This window comes from Sinohyriopsis cumingii, chromosome 6, assembly GCF_028554795.1.
Source record: "Sinohyriopsis cumingii isolate HCF-2022 chromosome 6, ASM2855479v2, whole genome shotgun sequence".
NCBI lineage: Eukaryota > Metazoa > Mollusca > Bivalvia > Unionida > Unionidae > Sinohyriopsis > Sinohyriopsis cumingii.
The window spans coordinates 166,426,978-166,451,259 of NC_142966.1; the positions used below are offsets into that span (position 1 = coordinate 166,426,978).

Here is a 24,282-nt window from a genome sequence, read left to right on the forward strand (position 1 = left end):
ACGTGCAAATATGCATACAAATAATAAATATATGGTAAGTATTTACGTTTCCCGCATTTTAAAGGGAACTGTAAGTGAAATAATGCATATAATTTAATATCCGGTATTTAGCGTTTTATTTGAAAGGAACATGTATTGTCAAAGATACATTTATTCCATGTATTACCCGTATGTAAAGTTGCATGACCGTACACACAACTAAATGCAACGGAATAATTTTGACGTTAACATTACGAATAACTCCGTCGGAAATGTAATCCCTGTGGATGACATATGCATCGCAAAATAAGTCTACCGCTTCCTGAAAATTCGGTTGATGATTGTCATTTTATTCGTTTTCCTTCCTTGTCGCATGCAAAGCATAATCGGGACGTATTCTGGCATCGTCATTGGCGTGGAAGTCATTGTTAGATTCAATACCTATATGGTTCGGAGTGTTGTAGAAAAAAAATAAAAATAGAATCTTATTCTATGACACATTTCATCATAGGAGTATTACTAGCTGCAAATTGTACGATGTCATGGGTACTTCTTACCCCGTAGATGATTTATTTGCTTGAAAAATATTCGCCCACTTTCATCGATGCCACCAATTTCCATAGGTATGGCGCCAAATGATATATGATAACAATACAAAAACGATTTATTAGCTTCAGAAAAATTTTCTTCGTCAATTTAACAAATAATACATTTAGTGCATGTATTATCATAGAATAGGTTTTGTACTCGTTGAAATCATAAACTTAGAAATTAAGACACACACACACACACACACACATACATACATATATATATATATATATATATATATATATATATATATATATATATATATATATATATATATATATATATATATATATATATTCTAGCAGCAGTTTGCTGTAGTACTGCAACCACGTTATTCATTTGACAGCAGTTATCAGATCACGTATTTCGTGATTGCAGGACACTTAGTTATGGGCCACAATGCCAGCCTCCAGATATTTGAAAAACAAGAAAGAGCAACGAACAATGAAGACTCAGTATCTCCAGAAAAGTTTACAAGATTAGACTCATCAATTTACGTCATAGATGAAAGCAAGGCGAATCATCCAATCAATGCTGTTGTAAGTAATTAGGAACAACACTCTTTCTGATCAATATTTGTTCCTTGTAATTGAGATTAATTGCTATGCGGATATATTATTGTATCTAATTGTTACAATTATTCACTGTATTTGTCCTAGTTCCAAATGTTAAATGGGTTTGTCTGGGTCAAAATTATTCCATGTATATGTTTAAATTACAATTATTCAAAATGCGAATAACTTCCATGGTATCATAATATAATATAACGAAACTTCCAACCCAAAATGGTGATCAGTGGTTTATAATGTTGCACCTGTTTATTGAAAATGTTATTTTCATTCTAGGCTACGAAGCAGGCGAGCTCTCTGGAGAAATCAGACTTAAACGGGTATGTTCCTATATATTCATTCGCTTTATCTCGAGCCATGATGATAACTAAATGTTTGTACACATGAACACGGCGTGTTAATACTTCGTTAGTGTAACAGTGGGTCCTTTTACCGTATCATTGAGATGCTATGTATAACGGCTGTTAAACTGTTCATATACAATACCATACATTGACGAATTGATCTGAAATTCCACAAAGCTTAGCTCTGGTTACCTTTGTATGAGGTCTTGAGAAAGTTGTGTCAATATTAAACATCCATAATGACGAGGCTCATTTGATAAGATTAATGCAAACGTGACAGGCCATACAAAGGCAATTTTCTAAATGTTCATAATTTACTGCATTTCTGTATATGTTTTAACTGAAATGGTAAAAATCCTAAAATGCTAACGTCGTCATTTAAAAAATGACAGCTGTCATATTTACAAATGATATAAGAGTTTAATGTTGGACGAATACTGCTTAAAAGTGAATGCTTACTTAAATAATGCATTCCTTTAAGTATTTTTTCTTTCTTTCAAGATCTTTTACTTATGCTCGGTATGTTATGACCTTGTATGGAATAAATGTGAAGAAATAAATGCACATATTAACTCCAAATTACACATTGATAATTCGTTGACAGCCTGTTTATGCACCGATAACAAAAATGTAACATTAGCTACTATATTTATAATTAAAGTAGTAATTTACTGAAGTGCGAGTCTGAAGCACCGATAAACATTTCAATAATTTTTTCTATTGTAAGGATCTAGGGCCATTAAATAGACCCAGACTCAGTACTGTAAATGTAAGATAGCTGTAAATGTAAGATAGCTGTAAATGTAAGATAGTTCATTTCCATCTTGTGGGAGGTTTAAAATTCCCTATAACGACACAAATACATTATAAAGCCAAATTTCACAATTAAAATGTCTCCTACGCCAGCAATATCGCGAGGTGTACTTCCTTAACAACAATGAACGTGTAATTAGTTATTACCTTAAGGATTTTGCTCCTTGCCGGACTAACATGTCATGAACCAGGTAGATAATTTCACTTTTTGTTGTACATTTGTAAAAATTTTGCTTCAGACTACAGCAAACATCAATATTTTCGTACCAATACGAAATAGTTCATTCACTGGATCTGAATAAAATCGTAATTTATTAGTTGTTGTATTTGTTATAGTTTTAGATTTAAATGTTATTTTTCCATTGCTTAAGATAGTACTCTCTGCAAAAAGATACTGCACAATAACAACTATTTCTATTTGAGAACCGATTTAAAAGCTTAATTAAATTCAACAATTCTGCGTGCACGGGCCTTTCTATATGAATGTTAGAATGCAAGAACACCAGCAATTTTTAAGTATTGCTGACTACGCCCTACTTGCCGGATGACTATAGCATTGGAAAGATTTTCCGATATAGCTTAGAACCACTTCACGGTCGACAAGAAGAGTGTTTCATACCAATAGCTGATCCAACACAGTCGTTGATAAAGACAATATACATATTCCGCAATTAGAATCAGTTTTGTATGGCATTCAGTAGAATATATAATCGGCTATTTGAACACACGAAACCTATGGAGTCAGAAAGGTTTCAGGGAAAAAATAGTCTTGTTTGGGAATCATACCTTAAGTTATGTTGTTTTTCTTTTTCTTCAGTCTCAAAGCCCGTCTGGAAAAAATATCTAGAGAATAACGTATGGTTTATATATTGTCTTTTGTTGTTAAAAATTAACATACAAGGGTGGATGTCTGTAACATGCTTTACGTTTTATCAATTTGTTTATTCAAGTCTTTCAATCCCAGGAACGAACTCGGATTTATGTCAAAATGTTCCGTTCGTAGGGTTGAATCTCGAACATCTATTTCGTATCCTGAGTTAACATGTAACCGCTTAAATAAAAACTTTCTGTTTCATAAATTCAATTTCGGTTAATACATTTGGAGGTTTTCTAGGTAAATCCTACAATATCTTTACGTTGTGCTGCGAATTTAGCCGAAAACAAGTGTATGTATTTACTCATATCACATTCGTAACCATCGTGCTATCAGGGTTGATGCTTTATGATGGTGGTTGTCGGAGTTCTTTTTAATTTTTACATTGTGTCATTATTGATAATAACTGAAAATATGTATCTATTTACGCGTTGAAGGATCTTATTTTATTTCCGAAGCTCAGAACTCAAACAGGTTTATTCTAGGGAATGCTTTCGATTTGCTTTATATTATTTTGGTTCACATATGAGGATTTTAAAATTTTGGTAAGGTATTTCATATTTAAGCTGTTTCTTATTTACACATAATATGTTCTCAACAATGATTAAAAGATTCTATTTAGTTTGTTGACATCCTGCGCTCTGTGAAATGCAGTATCATTCATTGATGTTTCTAGAGCAATGTATTCCAAACGTCCGTTTTCAAAAAGCATCACCACAGACACTGAGAAAATGTATTACGTAAGATATATTTCTTCATGCTTCAATTTTGAATTCCAGGTTTTTATATTCATGCTCATCAGAATATATTTAATTTCTAGGAGACACATAGAAAAATATATGACTGCAAGGTAAGATACATTACTAGTTTAAATATAACATTTTTTTTACAATTCATTCCTTAGAGTATTTATGTTCATTGAATAACAAACTTGAAGTTAAATTGAAAAAGCATCAGACTAAAATTTCGACACCAACTTACTGACCACATACATATTGGCTAGACTCCAAAGAATTTAATACACACTAATTTGCATATTCTCCAGTCATCAATTGTTCATTATTTTGATCTTCTAAAATTATATGATATTATATTGTCTGTTATTTATAACATTCATTTCTATGCAGTAAATAAAATAAGACAAAATACTTACAGTATTAACGTCGCCGTCAGCGGATATGATGATATTCTAAATGGTTCTTGAGCAAGTAGGTAAATTATGGAGAATACCCGTGTCGCTTTTACCTACAACTTTCAAAGGAAGCTATTAACTTGGATCCTTTTGTGAAAATATTGAATGATTGTAAAATATACTGAACAGCGTTAGTTCTGTAATCGATAGCTCCATGGTGATTTGTACAGAGCATGACCAAATCCTAGCATGTGGCACATGAAATAGTAAATTAAACCTGTTTGCAAAGAAAACCTTGACACTTATTTTCTATGATGTTGCTTTTTATGCCAGGGTCATACGTGCAAGTGGTTGTGACATAATTAATAGTAATAGCTTCATGACCCTTCATTCCAACTATAACCAAAATTCATCAAGAGAGTTTAAAAACATATACAAGTCACCAAAAAAGTAATGCAAACATTATTTACAGTGTCCTTGAACGAAAGTCAAAGGAGATGGTGATCATTTTGCAGAAATACCTTTTTTAGCTTCATAATAATTCATCTTTAGCACGAACAAAATGCATCAGTTGGCTTACAAATACATGCAAATTAAGATTATTTAAGCATTAAGTATTTTATGTTAATATGGCTTAGTAGCGCTATAGGGTTTGATATTTTTGCTCAGGGTTATAGTTTTAAAGAAATTAATTTGCGAGGTTTTCCTAACTGACGGTTTTCACCACGATAAGCTAAAAAACACATTAAATTCTTATAATTGCAATTCTTTATATGATATTTATTCTATTATTGTATGTGCTTTCTAAAATGACATTTCCTATTAGTTTTTGGCATTATTTAAGAGTATGAATTTTCGTATTCGGGCTTCCACGTGGATATTTATAGAGCAGTAGATTTTCTATCAACAACAGCAAACAAACTCCACCAATGGTAGGGGAATTAAGGTTTTGAACATTACACAGCATGGTCTTAATCTTTCATCTAAATTGACATAAGTGTTCTGAGTTGAAGTTCAATATTCATTTCAATGGATGTATTGTTTTGTTGGACATACACATGACTGTTGAACGTGATGCTTTCATGGACAAGTCAATGTGCACAGGCCGATTTATTATTGTCCAGACTTGTGAGTAACCAGTTTTCATTTCTGTAAATCTATTTCGTCTTCATTATTATGTTACTAATGTTTCTAATTACAATTTGAACTTATATTATTGGTAAATAGTTCTAGTCATGGGGTACCAAAAGTCAAATAAAGTAGGACATCGACCCTGAGAGTTACTCCCACCCCCACATCGTAACTGTCAGGGTCAGCGTCTTACCTTGTAGGACTAAGGGTCCAATTGTTATAATGCCAGTCTTTGAAACTCTCTTTCCAATCCCCATTTCCATTTACCAATAGTCTTATTTTCATTTGTAAGGAGCCGTAGTGAAAGTGTTCGTTGTATATTGTAAGTATGCCATCTCTGCGATAGGGTCGGTAAAATATGTCTGGCTGTTTTATTTCGTTTTCAGTATATAAATTCAGCGACATTTTTATTTCATTTTAAAGGCAAGCAGTGTGTATGCCTACTGTTTAATGTTTACATTGTTCTCTATTTATAAAAGCTGGTATAAAGTAGTTCTCTGTACATTTTATACAGAAATAAACACAGTTCGGCCTAATCACATTGTCATGTTCTGACCAATGGCAATCTTGACTATACCTAATACTGTAATTCTAATTATAGTTCAATACGTTTCGAAGAATGGAAGCGCGTGGAAAGATTTGCGTCCACAAAGCGTGGAAGACCCTTGAATCAAAGGTATATCAGTCAAGATATATTATTGTATGTAGCAAAATAAGATATTCATTTTTAATAATTACCAATCACACAGTATGCTTCTGAAAATGTATATCCTTTAAAGAGATATCACAGAAATACAAAATATTCTCAATAATACCACGAAAGTAATCCATATTCTCTGCGATTGAAAAAAACCCCAACACTATTTGATTTAAATGTAAATCCATTAACTTCTCTCTTTGGCCAGATTGTCAGTGTGGATTAGGTTTGCCACATATTGACTTGGGACGAATCCGAATTACAACCAAGAAATTGTCAAATATTAGTATTATTATTGTTCACTGAGATTTCGTGCTCGCATCATTAGAAACGTCCAGGTAGCTACATGTACAACAGAAACATCGCTATCATGTCTAGAAGAGTAGAATTATATTGAATCTGCACTCTGCTAAGACCGGATACAATACACTGACTTCAAGATTAAAGTGGAAAGGATTTGTAATCCTATCAATTAAATAAAGTATCAAATTATGTGTCAATTCTTGTAACCTGTTATTGCATTGACGGTTATGACTTTTCTCTGCTGAATTATACACCTCATCTATTTTCACAGTTCATAATTAAGTTTGTATTGCAATGTACCAGAATATCGATCATTGCAACTGGTTTTACTCTTGCAGATCAGAAAGGCAACATCCATCCATCCAGTCATCCATGCATACATGCATACATACAAACATGCATGCATGCATGCATGCATGCATGCATACATACATACATACATACATACATACATTACATACATACATTACATACATACATACATTACATTACATACATACATACATACATACATACATACATACATACATAGTGATTTCTTAATGCATTTCGTTTGATTGAAATGCATCCATAAGATAGTCAATGGAATACACCATTTGATGTACACAACGAGATTACACGACAACGAGTACTAGCAACACGTCAAAAGAAAATACAAGCAAAATAAATGTCTAGATTTAACTTAATATTATTAATACACTTACTTCAACACCCCGTATTATTCAAATTTGTTTTCTGACATTTCCTGGAAGATCTTTGTTAACTACATGAGGCTCAATATAACTGTGATAAAAATATTAATGCTATTGTCGGACGTTTCTTAGTTTTCGAAAGAGCATACACTGCATTGCACAAAAGGAATATGGGATAGTACTACCTCTACTACTACTACTAATAATAATAAAGTTTTCTTCAGTTACACAATTTATATTAAGTACAACGATGTCACCCGTTTTCTAATGTTGTGCATTCGCAAACTTGGAGAGTAATTTATTTACTAATTGATCTTTGCTGCTAATGCTGTTTTTTTTTTTTTTGTTTTTTTTTTGGCATACTTTATGAATATTCCTTTTGTTATTCTGAAATTCCTGTCTGTAGTTTAAACTATAGAGCAGATGATGAAGACGGAACATGCAAGGAAGAATACGAACATAAAAAAGCAGCTTTGGAGGCCGAGAAAAAGCAATTAAGAGAAGAAATTGATCGGCTGACTGCAAGGTAAGCAATGTAATATAATTATATGTAATAAATTACAATAATGCGTATTCTTTAAATGACGATGAAATGTAAACAAAACATAATTCAAATACGACCCTTTACGGTTGTGGAATGAAAATAGCTCATACCTTGAAAAGGCACGGTCATCCACTTATTGCTTATTTCAGATCCACTAGTAATTTGGACAGACCCGAAAGCCGTGAACACGAGTTTAAAGGAAGAATAAACATTTTGGAAGCAGAGATTCAACAACTGAAAGACGAAAATCACAAACTGTTAACAAGGTAAAATATATTAGGGCTGAAAAGTTTTACTGCAAGGCTTGCACATGTTGCTAATCAGTTACATTATCTCTAATCTACAGAAAGGAGAATATGATATAAGTATATTTTATTCTTCCAATTCTTTAGATGCACTGCATATGTGTGATTTCGTTCTAGGCTATGGTTGACAAAAATGACTCGGGAAAGTACATCCATCCTTTTTTACTGCTCGAATGATTATATGTAAGTGGCTATGTGCATAGACCAGGTGAAAGTGCATCATCTAATATAGCTGCTAATTGGCTAACAAAAGTTGTATTCTAAGCTCTTGTTGTTATTAATAAGTTACCCTAATGTCTTAGTAAATATACTTCGCACCCGATGTTTCCATAACGTATCTGTTTAGGACATTATCTGTAGAACTTGTCAAAATTTGTACATGAATAGATTAAATTACACCTCACAACGTGGCAAAACTGCATTTATGAGAAACTTGAAAATAATGGTTTCCAATATCAGTGCAATTATTTTTGTAACCTGTCCAACACAGTCTAGGTAATTTCGGTAAAGCTTTTGCATCCTTGGAGTGTGGATATGAAATATGAATTAGACGTACTTAGTAAATGATTGGCATCGATTGGGATCGACATCAGATACAGGACTGATGATAAGCTATTCAATATGAGGATACAGCCGGCACAGACGAAGTTACAGGAAGTGACTGTTTGTATTTGCTGACGTCTTTTCCCTAAATGATAAGCCTGAGTCTGACATGCATCAAAGTATGGACCATTTCTCTGTATCCTATGATAATTTCGATATAACACATTCATTATCGAGAAGTCATCCTTAAAACAATTTACCATTGACCCTGGGGCATAGGGAGATCTCATCAAGGATAGTTAGACCTGGCGCTGTCCCATCCTTACTGGTTCTACAAATTATGAGCTGAGGAGAATTGCAGAGGCAGTATAGATGCGCAAGCGACATAAAAACTGGAAAAGCAGCATCTCCTGTTGTATTGTTCATTATACCACAGACAGTTCTGCACTCAAATTGGCCCTTTCAGACACTAATGTGCTCAAAGAACCCAAACTGGTAACGTCATGGTCATTTCCGAACTCGAAAGACGAACACAAACCATGGCTACAAAATGTTTACCTAACACTTCTAAAGGTCTCGCAGGATTATACTATTTGTACTTTAAAATAAATAATTCCGCAAACTAGTTTTGAGGACTGAGTATTCATCTGAAAGAAAAAACGTTTAGTGACTCTGGACGTTTCGTATCCACCCGTTTTCATCCATTGTTAGGAGAAACATGCTTGCCTTGGTTACCTCAAAATATTTAATTCTTTCCCACTCCCCAATATAATAGGATTGTGACTTATTCCGACCATGATGGTAACCTTAGGTTAAAATCGACGATATTCTTTCTTTACTGCGCCATTAAGGATAAGTTGTAAATTTAATTCCACAAAAATACTTTTAATTTAAGGCTTGTCAGTGCAATGTAGTTTAACTAACATTATGTGATTTATTCATATTTTACATCATTGTATACAATTAAATTTGAAATATGTAGTAAATGTGTTTAGCCTTGTACAAGGTGATTTGAAACATTATCTGTCACTGTTTAACAGCTTTCCCTCGAAAAGCCTGTTTTAAATTTAAACAATGCATGTGTTCCATAATTTTGAAAAACTATCATTTACATAAACTTTTTTTGCCATCACAATGAACCCTACGGAATTCTCCAGTCATTCTGTTTTATGATACATGGGCTGAGTTTACAGTATGATGAATGACACAAAAAATCGAAACCTTCACTCTACATGCCCAGTCTACCTTGAAAAGGTATACTGTTGTATATATTGCCGTATATGTGAGCAAAACAATTCCTTCAGATCACGGGCACAGTATGTATGTACCACATTATCTATTTTATGAGTGAATTAGACGTTGTTAACTATGCCACTGTGAGGCTTAACAGACAAACCATTCTTAATGGTATATACATTGAGAGGAAGCTATCTTAAATGACCAGAAGTATAATTTTTGTACGGCTCGCCCTTCAACCGTTTTGACTTCGCATGTGGAATTAATTATATATTGACACTAGAAAACGTATGTGTTCAGCCACACGCAGATCTAGTGGAATCACATTAAAATTCATGATAAAGTAAGATTTCCTACAAAGACCAGTATCAAATATTAAATACTGAAATGTCATTAGCAAACAAACGATGATTGATTATGTTACCTCTTCATTAATGAAGCTTTTAGCGATATGGCTCACACGTTCGTTTTAAGGGATGAATTGCGTTCATGGAAACGTCTGCTGTAACATTTTGATAATAATGTCTAAAATATACAACGCTTACATAATACATTCGATAAATTGGTTGTGGACACATTGTCAAATATTAAACACAGATGTAATAATGGGTTATTGGAAGAGTCGAATAATTAATTTGAATCATTCCCAGACTTAATACTGGCACTGCAAATGAAACATTTATGATTATATATAAGCTGTACTGTACTAATTTTATTTGTTTAAGATTAATTAATCCGACAAATTACTTAATCCGTCCATTTTATTTTAATTTTATTTTGCTGACGTTCGTGCTTTAGGTCGGAGAACAAAACCTACGCAGTAATATTTATTTGCAATTAACGGTTTTCATATCTGACTTCATCATCCATCGTTTGTGGATCCGATTTTCCACATTGCTTGATCCAAGTCTTAATTATTCTGTTGAATTTTTGTGATAAAGGTTAAGTGAGATTGGTGCTGTTCGACTCACAAAAAACAATCCAAACATCGCGGATCTGAGTGATGCCAACAGACCTCTCAAGCTGGCAGAACAAATTTCAGAGCTCTACAACAATGAGTGGACTCATGCCTTCGAATACCTTACCCAAACTGAAGGCTTACATGATGAAGAGACAGTGAGGCGATTGTTAAACATATTAAAAGTAAGTCATAGCGGTCCCAAATTCATTCCTGGCGCTAAAACGCAATCATCCATTGTTTTATGTAATGGAAACATTTCATTCTGTATCTAGTAATATACAAAATATCGAAGACCAAAGATTAAAAAGCACATGCACGAAAATGTCAATGAGGTACCTTTAGCACAGTTATGTCTCTGTCCTTGTGGGGATAATGGAACTATATTTCTCATCCTTGCGACAGAAAACAAAACGTCAAGTACATTTGCTAACATTACTCTCTCAACCTGGTTGTCACAGCCCGGTTGTTTCAGTCATATTATTCCTTGCGTTAGAAACTTGTTAAGGGAAGAAACCTTTGTTGTTTTATGCTGTGTCTGACGGAGTTGATTTAAGGTCGAACAACACCAACAAGAGCTATATAAGAAAAAGATCACTCATAATCTTAAGGTCTCTACAACTTATACAACACACCATTCAACACATTTTGATATTGACAGACATACACACGCACACGAAGTCGAGCTATTGGCATATCTCATTAAATCAATCGTATCATATATACTTAAGTTAAAATATCTGACGACATCAGTGCGGATTACACGAATAAACTGTCTGAATCCTCGCTGGTGGGCTCTAACTCATTCTCATTTTTATTAAGCACTTTATGGCTTACAACTGTAGGGAGGGGGTGAAGAACACTGAAACATGAAGTGATATCATTTTAAGGTAAGATTGTTAATGTAATTTAGAATATTTAGAGTTTAACGAGAGACAGACGATGAAAAGAGCAGAGGAGAACGTACAAACACAAGGAATGAAAACCAAGAATTTACACTATCCTCAAATTTCCAGACTGGTGTAGTGTATCTACGAATGCTATTAGAACAAACGTCCCAATAACGTTTCATTACCTTACCATGCATTCTACGTGGCCATTGTAACTCCTGAGTTTGTTCCTTGGCCAAATGAGCAAGAGATTGTTACAGGCACCTGTTATGGCAAGAAAGCTAACTTTCTTAATGTTAAAAAAGGTTTTTAAAAAAAACCTTGTCCAAGTTGTCTTCTAAACACATCACATAAACTCAAGCGTGTGAAACATATTTATCCTAGACACTAAAAGAAAACACTGTTCTAGACACACATACTATTATACATTACTAGCTACAAAAGTCCAAACACTGTCAAGAGCTACCGAAAAGCCGACAACAACCAGAAATGTGTTAGGTCGAAACCGCTTTCTTCACACATTGATAAACACACCCAATGCGCACCAGATGAAATGTGTGATGTGATTTGGATTTTTAACGTAGCTTTAACAATTTTTCAGTCATATCGCTACGATGTCTGCAATGTGGCAGTTTATAGTGATGTCTAGCATTGGGGCATCATGCCGCAGACATGTAGCATGATGTCCCACCCAGTCACATTATCCTGACACCGGGCCGACCAGTCCTAACACAAACCTCTTAATGCTGAGCGCCAAGCGAGGCCGCTGTAAGTACCGTTTTTGTAAGTCTTTGGTATGACTCGGCCGGGGATCGAACCCACGACCTCTCGCATCCGAGGCGGACGCTCTAACCACTAGGCCACCGGAGCGGTTCCAGATGAAATGAACACAATACAACTGCAAAATAAATTTCCTGAAAATTGTAACTTGGCTATACGGTTGCGTTTTCCTTTTAAAAGCGGCTTATATACCTAGATTGTACTTAGATAATCATTCAGATTTTCATTAAAAATATAAATTCAGATGAACATTAGAAAAACGTGAGAGGTAATAAGAGTACCTGATGCATGTTTTTATTTGTTTTAAGCCTACATACTATATTGCAAATATACATGGTTATTTCAATTTGAATTTGCGTGAAAAATGATCTATTTTGGTGTTTTACCAAAATAATGAATTTCAAAGTTTTAACTCTCACTATAGCTAGTGCTTAGTTTATTAGCCATGGATGCATTACAAAGGAATCTGTTACAATTTACTCTAACGATCTTAAACAACATAACTTTGGAGTTACAATAAAGGAGTGTATGAAACAACATTTGGTCATATCCCTAACAGCCAGAATGTAATAAGGGCTGATTTAGCTCTCCTCAATAACACATTCTGTGGCCTCCATCAACCATTGTTAATATTATTATTGTCATGCAGAAAATACCAAGTTACCCGTATCCGTGCTCCTTTCTGGATAACTCAGCTCTTAAGCAGTTTCATTATATATTGGACAGTTACACGAAACCCGACTCCATTTTTACAGGCTCATAGTTTGGACAGTTACACGAAACACGACCATAGTGTTACAAGCTAAAGAGTTTGGACAGTTGCACGAAACACGAACCAATGGTCACAACCACAGAGTCGCTTATCAATGCGGTTACCTATTTTCTTTCTTTTAGAAATGGCACCCTTGCTTTTGTCACTGGGCTTCCTGTTTCAGTGATTCTTTCTCGTCAGAGTGATAGTTATACGTATTGTACTTTGCATGTGCGCTCAGTGTACCAAACAGGATTATATGAAAGAGTTTGGCAGTGAGGCTATTTCCACCAGGGCCGTAAAGAGCGACCACGGACCCTGGAATTAGAAACACCCTGGCTTTTATCTTTAATAAATTAAAAAGTGTTATTCGGCCCTGGCCCCCTTAAGAGCCCTGGCCCCAGGAATATATCCCCTGTTGTCCCCCCCCCCCATTATCGGCCTTCAAATTGCCACTACAGTTGACAAATACTCTTATTTCAAATAGAGGCATGTTTCGTTCCCAAATAGCTTCAATAACTGACGTCAAAGCATAGATAGCGAGAAGACAAAACACAGATCTAATTCTTCAACCTTAAGGTACGAGCTTTGCTGTAGCGTTCAATCGTTTCTTTTCCTGGGAATATGTCTTTTTCTGATCCATGCCTATCCTTTCTGTTTCTGTTTTGCCCGTCTGTCGGCTTCAACATTTTTCATTTCTCTTTACTAAGTTTATCCTATCTTTTCCATTTCAGTTACTTTTCTTTTGATTATATTATTCCCTTCTGTTTTTTTTTGTCTGTCCCTTTCTGCGTTTCTCTCTAAATATATTCTTTCTTTCTCTAATTCCAGTTTTTTCCTGAGTCAGTCTTCTACGTGCTTCGTCTGCCCTGTTGGGCAGATTTCCAAAGAAACCTTATCTTTCACTTCAAAACATACAAAACTATCCGGCAACAAAGTTGCAGCAAAAACATCAGAGCGAACATTAATTGAGTTTGCTAAGTTTAGCTACTCATTCTCATTTCACAATTACCTTTGTCCTTGGATATATGTTTTGTCTTGCAACCGTACGGAACACACATTACACAAAATTCCAGCCTGTAATTGAAAAGGTACATATTAACATTTAGCACCCCTAACTAATTGCATCCCATTTCTGACAATGAAGAGAAACGGATTAGTGATGAATCTAAGGTCAAGTTGGCAAAAGTAGTTTCAGCAATTTGATAACAGATTGCATTAAATACCCCATTCAAATAATAAAAAGCAGAAATATTAACATACTCTATGTGGGCACAATACTTTGGGTATCCGCACAGGTGAATTCTCGAAGGAGACCCAGCCATTTAAGAGTGAAATCATGTGTGCATATTCTTGAGTGGGGCACATCCGTCTAAGCATTCCAGTACTGAACTGTTACATAAGCAAGCCATACGTATATTGCTTCGAAAAACGAAAAAGATACAATAGTCCCTGGAACTGTGAATAATACCTAATTACTCCAGCATGATATAATGCTATGTTTTACTAACATACCGACACTCTAACTGAATCACGTATATACCAAAGATGCACATATCCTATTGATCAGCATCAGACGAAGGAATGAAAATATTTATTTTTAAAAAATATTGCATGCACCGCAACAACTTCAAATTGGAAACAAAACCTTCATGACAATGCCAATCAAGTATTTGTACCAATGCTAGAAAGATTAATTTTGGTATTCATGCCGTACACTGTAAAAGTTAAATCATGGACAATTGATATTGACTCACAGGGATTGTGCGAAGTCAGTCAAATATAATAAGGCCGTACACTCTAATCAGTTCAGGAGGAAATGTACTGACCTCAAAGAAAAGATAGTTTGTAAAAGATTTCCGGCAATAAAAATGAGGTTGTGTGTATAAATGTGTTTAGTATTGCGTATCACATAAACAAAGCAAGAAATGACATGTTTTTTTTTCGCCTCAAATGTTATTTGTCCATTCATTCTTTCTTATAATCGATATTACTAATTGATATATCCGTATTCGTTTAGTTTGGTGGTTTCAATAAGTGCATTCGTGTTTCTTATATAAGCTATATGTTATTCGTTTCAGAAAATCTACAAAATATGCCTGAAATTCACGAGAAAACAAACAGAGGATTTAAATAAAGCAATTTTGGCGTATCTCGGATTATCTGAGGAGGTAACAACCATCATTCCACATCAATCCACGTCGTTTAGTACGTGATGACATGGTTACAACACACGTAATAAAAACGTTTCGCTTTTATATTTTGCGATGAAAGGTTTCTTCAGGCTTATAATTGGAAAGCTTGCCTTTGAAACCGTCTATAATATTTCAAACTGACTGCGTATTCTTCACTTCCAGATTCATTCAATAATAATAATAATAATAATAATAATAATAATAATAAAAAGAATGCGAAGACAAACAAAAACATATTCATATTTAAAATCTTCATCGATCTATAAATACTCTTAAGGTTGTCATTTGCTGTCGCAAATAATCAATCGTAGCAATGTTGTCGAGTTTATCGTGATGACTGCTGTTATTTATTTAAGCACCTTATTGTGGACGACCTGGGGCCCCGAGAGGCCGAATGGTCGAAAGCGCTCTCAGCCACGGATCACTGCCATCTCACCTCTGTATGTGTGGGTTCGAGTCTAGGATTCAGCCAATGTGGGTATATGAGAAAGCTTGCCAGTAGCTTCTCGTGGGTCGGTGGTTCTTCCCGGGGTTTGCCCGGGTTCTTCCTCTGGCCGCCATGCATAGCCTATGGTGTGCTGATAAATGGCGTTAACAACTAAAACAACAACTATGGACGACCAAGCTGACAGGCACAATGGTATTTTATACAAAACCCTGTAGGCACCACTATGGTCAGGGCCTTGGTGTCCATATTTTCATAATGTCAGTTTTGAAACTTCATGGTTTTCATATGCCACAAAAGGGAAGGAATATTACAGATATCACTCAAGTAACAAACATACAAACTTTCTTTGATATGGTCTTATGTTACGTTTCTAAGCTTGAATAAACAGTAACAAATTGAAGGAGTGAAAACAACAAGCTTTGACAAATTTAACAAATAATTTATTTCCCTAGAAAAACTCTGTAAAATTGAAAAAATAAGAACATACTGTTTTAAGAATCAAATCCAAAAATAATCCAAGAATAATCCACGAATCAAATTGTAGAAGTCCTAATAATAAAATGTAATAATGAAATGTTGTAATGAATTCAAGTTCGAATTCCCAGGAAGAATCCAAAATGGAAGGCAATGACGTACACTGTAATCAGTACGGCATTGTATCGTTTACATTTGTTTTTTATTCCACCGTCAATAATATTTGTTGTGTTAGAAATTCAGAATAAAATTTAAATAAATGTCTTCGTCCAATAACTTTGTATGAGCGCTTAGACATTTCCAGGAAAAAAGAATTAATCTTTTCGAATCCAAATAATCTGAAAAACATTAACATATAACTTGAAAATGAGCTACAAATAGAAGAAAACGACTTGACATCAAGTGTTTCAAGCCCAGACTGAGATTATTTCTATAAAACAATGGTTCTGCAGTAATTTTGATACGCACAACAGGTACTCGTATGAGAATCACGTTATCGTGTTTACATCACGGACTCTCAACATGGCCCTGACAAAAATCAATCATTTAACTCTTGGAATAAAATGATAAAAAGTTGTTTGCTTCACTGAAACTATTTACAAGTCAAATGGTCACGTATCGAATACAACATCGATCTCACCCTTATTGTTCCCACAATAAAAATAAATTTAAAAAAGAACTTGTTCACGTGGCTGTTACTAATTTTGAATTAATATCACGAACTAGGTCAGTCTTCGGTGTTTACTATTGAAGAGTCAAGCTCAAACTATTTTAAGAAAAGATATCGAGTTCCTAGTAAACAAAACAACATTATTTTGACATGTAATGAAATTAAACATAATTTGTTAAACTTGCAAACGATTAAATCAAATATAAATTAAATCAAATACACGTAACAATCTTGCATTAATTCATGTATTTGATATTGTACATTTATTCCTGTTTTTGATGTGATACAGTTTTTCCGTTATTGCAAAACGTATATGTATTCTTTTACATCACTTGGGATAAAATTAATGTATATGATATTGCACATTGTTTACTGAATATTCTTCATGTACAATTAATGCAGACTACAAAGCTAATATCTTTTCCAGAATAAAACTGATATTACAGTGGAGGAAGCAGAAAAAAGACTGAGAGAATACAGATCTAAACAGTTGGAGCCTACTCTTGGCTGTGTCATAAAGGTTGTTTCCAGTGAATTTCTTCTTCACATCTATACAACAAGAAATGATTTCATCACGCACATAAACATATACTATTGTTTGCTAGGTAGGGTGTCTATGTGTCAATCGTCATTTCTTCCAAAACGTTTTATTACTTCCATACAACATCAGAAGAAAATGACTAATTCATTGCCAAAAGGTTTTTACAGGGGGTATGTGTTGCTGACACCCTTACATTTTTCAAACCATCTTACATTTATTAAGCCCTTGCATATTTATTTGTCACGTTCTCATTTTGTTTTTCCTTTCTTATTTGTTGTGCTTAAATAATCAATCATTTAATTTAATATATTGCCAACGCATCCGCCTAATTATGTTTTGTGAGAATGGAAATTTCTCAGAAATTATTAAGTAAAAAAAATAGTAATCGATTTAATATTCAGGTCGATTTTGGATAAGAGTTTTCTTAACATTTTAGCCGTTGGATCAATTTTAAGGTTTCGTTTTTTTTTGAACGAAGCTCTATAGCAATGTTTAGATCGCAGAAAGTTATTGAGAGCAATATCGCAACCTTCATTCAGGTCTGGGAAAGTCGTGGATATATTACTGTTTTTGCAAACATTTCTGGCAAAGTTTTCATCTGCATAAATGACTCAACTGCATTTCTAAACTTTGCAAAAGAAACAGGGAAAGAACCTACAAGACTTTTCTGTTATCTATATATCATTTTTAATAAAGATAGGTGCACTTTGAAAGACTGTAATAGACTTCATGTATGCTTACGTTTAGTATATTCATATTTATGCATCATTTTTTGCAAGCGTATTATTGATAGAGTCCTCGAGTAAGAAAGATCTTTTCCACATATTTGTTTTCACATGTAGCAAACATTTAATTTGGGCGTAGTGTAATAAATGCAAAATATTCACAAATCGTTTTAAGATACTTTTTCTATAAATGTATCATTACATTATTTAGTGTGATGTGATGTGATTTTTCAGTCATATCGCTACGATGTCTGCAATGTGGCAGTTTATAGTGATGTCTAGCACTGGGGCATCATGCCGCAGACATGTAGCATGATGTCCCACCCAGTCACATTATCCTGACACCGGGCCGACCAGTCCTAACACTAACCTCTTAATGCTGAGCGCCAAGCGAGGCAGCTGTTAGTACCGTTTTTGTAAGTCTTTGGTATGACTCGGCCGGGGATCGAACCCACGACCTCCCGCATCCGAGGCGGACGCTCTAACCACTAGGCCACCGGAGCGGTCTTACATTATTTATTGTTTGTGAAATATGAACGTCTCTGCGCAAACTGTTTGTTTATTGCCAATTTCATTTCCAAGTATAAGGCGCCTCAAATTTTCGCTGTAAACTAGAGATTGTAATTTATAAATATATGTTCATTTTTTACAAAGTCTTTCTTCTAAATAGGATATCAAAGATCAACTGAAGGATGAGCTTGAGGGGAAAGTCCACGATACTCTCGACAAATATATTCAGAAATGTACTCGTTTATGCTGGTTTATGGGTATAAAAAAACCTCAAATGCATCTAGATTTCTACAGAAGCCAAAGAAAGGGGACACCAGAAGATGACGCAAACGACTTTCGTTCACATTTTGACACAACAAAATTTGTAAGCTACACAAAGTTTGGCATGTACGTGGAATATATTGTGTGGCCTGCAGTATGCTTATACAAGGATGGTCCAATCATAAAAAAGGGCGTTGCACAGGGATTAAACACAAAACCAGAAGTACAAAAACCAAATGTCCAAAAGAATGGAGATGCATCCAGCAATATTGATGAAAAAATTGTTATCGACGTAGACCAGGGACAGGACGGAGATAATTCCAAAAGCGATATTACAAAAGACAAAGATGAGGACGACGATATAAGCCGGTGTCTTCCTTATGCCGATGATGCGGTACATAATACAGTTAGTGAAAACACAGTACATTTAAATTCTCTTAACTTTGATGGACACGTTTTATCCAATGAAAAAGAGGACGACGTTTCTCTTGATGAAAATACGGACGCTAAAATTTCGGATGATAGCTGTCAGAATGAGGGATTGTCAAATGCAACGAAAGAGTCAAAAGAAGACGAAACGTTTCGAAGTCAAGATGAGTCCGACACAGACGAACTCATCTTTGGTAATGATGATAATAAAGAGAAAAGTGCATTTGCTAGTTGTAATGGATAGCATGACGAAGGGGAAGAAAGCAGAAAAGTAGAAATAGAAACAGAAGGAGAAAACGAGTAGCTAACTTTCTGTTCATTTTTCGTTTCACAAAATGCTTCCTGAAGAAAATGATGATATATGTATACATTAATATATGTCGACAAAGTGTCAAACATGAAACCATGCTTTATAAAATCTCAGCTATCTTAGCCAAGAAACTATTGTATTCTCATCTAGATATCAAGGGTCAAACTAAGCACAAAGACAGAGAGTCTACCTTTTTGAAGTAATTGAATAATAATCGAATCAGCCTCCTATCTCGTGAGCAGAGTGGCATAATTAATTTTCAGTACCATGTCTTTTCAAACGATGCATGCATATTCGTTGCCATTGGTAGATTACTATCAGTATTTAAGTAATCATATTTCTTGTTTGGTGTTCAGTTTGGATCACGTCATCCGACCTCCTTGATTATTATTTGCACTATTAATAACTCGATTCTGATGTATGATGGGCAATTGCGCAATATATTTCTAACAGAGGTCAGTATCATATTTTTTGTAGTGGTTCTAACAATTATCCCTTGAATAGCTTGGTTAATAGCTATCAGATTTATTAGAATGTCATTATGTAAAGTCATATTGCATGTTCCTACAGTATCGATAGGTCTGTCGATCGAAAGCGAACAAATTAAATTAAAAAGTGAAGTGGGTAGTTGTAGTAGTAGTGGTAGTATTAGTACCTCATAATTATAATGCAGCATACCATTTACGCCAACCAGCCTATCAAGACCGATTGGGTGCGGGTTTGAATCAACGGTTGGCTACCGTGGAGTGTAATGATATTTTTACAAGTTAACAGTTGTTGCCATTGTTTTTCCTCCAGTTGCAATATGGTCATTGATGATTAGTATTCAACAGTCATTTGAATTTTGGAAATAAATTACCATACAAAGTAGAAAGCATTCTTTCTAAGGAAGAAACTAGAAGGGGTTGCAATTTTAATTCACATAAAGTTTAAACGTTTTACACTTTTTGTCTAAACCTCCCTCTTACATTGTAAAAATTACAAGTGCTCATTTTCTAATATCAATACTTTGTTCATTTCTACTTCTACCAGTTTTCTTAGTTATTTCAGCTCTTTGTATTCTACAGTTATTCCATTATTTCTCCTTAATTTTTTATTCCTGTATTATAATTAATAAATAATTGTAGACCCAACCTTAAAATATAATTACTTTTCTACCCTGAAATCCTTCTCTAGCCTAGAAAAACATTGCAGAAAATTACTATATTCATATCCCAAAATGACATATTTGAAAAATGTTTGCCAAAAGATGAACAGCCTTCTTGTAATGTAAAACTAGTTTAATTATTAAATAAAATAATCGGTCGTTCTCATTTAATGAAAATCTTGTGCATTCGCCTCTGCTTCTAACATTATTTTCTTCTTAGCTTTCAACCTTTTGTTTATTTCTTTGCTTCTAAAAATTGATTTCACCTTTACTTTTGTATCCCTTCTTATTTTCGCTGCTTTAAGCTTTAGTGTTTCCAGCTTCTAATATTGTTTTTCGTTTATGTTCATCCTTCTGTTTTCTCCTTTGTTTCTACCATTGTTTGCACCTTGATTTGGGTGCTTGTCCTTCACGTACAGCTGTCTGACCATTGAGGTCAGGACAGGACGTCCCACTTATAGTTGGAGTCCTAACATAGTGAGAATAGTCTATGCCATTGTTTCAAAGAGGAGACATGGAAATCTTCAGAAGCATCAGCCAGAAGAACATCCGTCAAAAGGTGGAGATTTTGAAAGGCTCCCATAGTTTTACAGCTATATGTATCCCACACGCTGTGGGCGTGCAGGTTGTCCTTGGACGGTACACCTATATGGCTAAAGCTACTGTTGATTGTCTCAATGGCAGTTAGCTGCACATCTTCTAGCCGGTCCCAGATGGCCTCGGAAAAAATACCATATATTTCGTCATGATGTTTGGGACAATATTGATATATGATGTAGAGACCATTCCCAGAGCTGTCATTACCACGTGGCTGTCGTAGTTTTACAGATTGTGGATAATGTCATATACTTTAATTTCTCCCAGGCTAAGCCGCAGCTGGGGTTTGAGTTTTACGTGTATCTCCTTGGTATTGGCAGGTGATGTAGCTGTGGTCTCTCACCTGATTTTTTTCGCAAATGCTTTCCAGATATGTCAGACCCTAGCTTTGTTGAACAATATGATGTTTGCTGGTTGTCAAAAGCAGAGGCCATTCTTTTTGATAATTCTCCTTGGATGCCTACCAGTTCTTTCTCGAGGCTTTTTACTAGTCTGACTTCCGCGTTAGAATATAACGAGGGAGGTGGTGGTTTTTCTGTAACTACATTTGACTATGAAGCAAATGCAAATAGGGACTTGGCTAGTCTCGAAGAAAATCTTCTTTTCAATTTAGTGACTAACATAACAGTACTCTTTTAATTTACTAAAATTTAATTTTTTACTATTGTTTCAGATAAGAAAATAGTCTTCTATAGTAAAAGTTTAATTTACAAATACTTTTATTTCTCATTTATTTTCAATCTCTTGTTTGTTCATCTACTTCATCCATTGTTTTCTCTTGTATTTTCAATCTTTCATTTTCTCTTCTGACATTGTTTCCTCCTGTAATTTCAATTTAATAAATTATATTTATTAAACACCCATAGTCACAATCTTTAAATAAATACACCATGCAGACTTGACAGACTTTTATGCAATCAGCAAATGCATAGAAAAGTACTCATTTAATTTACAAAGTTATAAAATTGTTAAAAACAATCTCAAAGAGAAAATCCACTATTTTATTGCAAAAGTTAAGTTAGTTATAATTACAAGTCATTTATTCTTCACTTACTATCCTATCTTGAAGCTTTACGTGTTTATTAGCAAAGTAATAAAAATTCCTGTTTTGATTTAAGGAGAACTAAAATTTTGATCAAAAGTTAAAATTCTTCTATCATATCAGTTGATTACTTTCTTTTTTATTTTGAACATGCTCTTTTCTCCTTTGTTTCTACGATTGTTCTCATACATTTTCAATCTTTTATTTTATTTGTCTGCTTTTGCCATTTTCTCCAGAATTTTAAATTTTGTTATCGATAATTAATAAGCATCCGTGTATCTCAACCCTGGAAGAAAGTTGAACGTTGAAACTTCTATTTTCAATGAACAAATTGACATAAAATCGGTATTTTACTGTATCAAAACTTGACACTTTTAATGATTAAGGTGATATCATAAAACCACTCTTGCGTTGTGAAAGTTAGTTTCATTACTAAATAAATTAATTTTAATCCTTAGCGTTCTCTTCTATTATCAAAGTTCTTTGCTTTATTTTGAATTCTCTTGTTCTTCTTCTTACATTCTTTTCTTTTATCAGTTTTTTTTAATGACAATCAAAACAGCAAAAGTCTGCAACCTGGAAAACAGTTACTATCCTATTTTGAATGTCCTCCTTTTTGTGAACAAAATAATAAAGATTGATTAATTTATCAAAAGTTGTAATATGTACAGTTTGGTCTAAAAAAGACAAATTATGGAAAACGTTATATATTATCATTTGTTTTTCACTATTTTTGCATTCTCATCTACTTGGGCCATTAATTTCTTTTATTTTTAATCTTTAGTAATTGCTAAACCTCTGCTGTAGCATCATGTGAAATGTTACTATTAAACCTCAATTATTTTAATCTTATTTTCTCCCCTAATTTTACCATTAAATACTGCGATTTCCCTTAGTCAATATAACTTTCAATTCCTCTGGAGATGTGATATTAAAATTTTAAGATGGATGCTATTGTGCCCATATTTGATATCAGATCCGCACCATTTTTTATCTAGGACCAAACGGCAATTAAAGCCTTGTAGAATTAACGAATACAGTTATTTTAATACAGCTTCTGGTGGCCTTCATTTGATGTCAGATAACCACTATATTAATTTAGGACCAACCAGACATCAGAAGAAGTCTTTCAGTGAAAACTCAATTTTGATACAACCATCCATAGAGGTGGATGAGGGATAACACGATTTTCAAGATGATCAATGTGTGATTGCTATATTGGATTTCAAATCAGACAATTGGACATCTTAATAAGTCTTTCTGTGACAACGTCCATGTCAAAATTCCCTTTGCTCGGGATAAGTGATAACAAGTTTTTCAAGATAGCCATCAAGGGGGCTTTATTGTAAGAAAGATCATCGAAATTTTTGTTTGTAACCAACAAGACAAAAGGTTGACTTTTAGTAAAAAGCCCATGTTGTTATGACCAGGCATGTACGAAAAGTGGCGATAACACTACTTTCAAATGGCTGCTGTGGCAGAATAGATGTCCATTTTTATTGAGGACTAACTTGACCATGCAGTTTAGCAGTAGTCATAACAAGCTTACTCTATAGGACAGACGATGTACGAAAGACCGTTCAATACGTTCTTCTGGTTTCTGCCAGTAGCATAAAAAACACCTTTGTACCGTAAAATTTTAATTGTTAAATAACCGAGGCATGTTTTCTCGATCAATTTCAATAATTCTGTTTCTTCCTCTGCTTCAACCACTCTATTATTTGATTTCATTTATAATGATAATTAATTACAAAACAATATTCTCAACCACTGAAAATAGTTTTCACTAAATATTTAAAGT

General features: G+C 34.2%; 1 protein-coding gene across 2 annotated transcripts; it reads left to right on the plus strand.

The window, feature by feature from the left end:
• The first annotated feature begins 952 nt into the window (after positions 1-952).
• LOC149798478 (uncharacterized) lies at positions 953-23,148 on the plus strand. Of its 2 annotated transcripts, XM_089963674.1 has the most exons (10): positions 953-1,109; positions 1,416-1,459; positions 3,991-4,020; positions 6,035-6,109; positions 7,532-7,651; positions 7,819-7,935; positions 10,695-10,896; positions 15,214-15,303; positions 17,347-17,439; positions 18,856-23,148. In XM_089963674.1, the coding sequence occupies exons 1-10, from the start codon at positions 960-962 to the stop codon at positions 19,627-19,629; spliced, it is 1,695 nt and encodes a 564-aa protein (XP_089819800.1). In that variant the 5' UTR covers positions 953-959; the 3' UTR covers positions 19,630-23,148. The 2 variants fall into 2 exon arrangements, with proteins under 2 accessions (XP_089819800.1, XP_089819801.1); XM_089963675.1 differs by lacking the exon at positions 3,991-4,020.
• Positions 23,149-24,282: the final 1,134 nt, after the last annotated feature.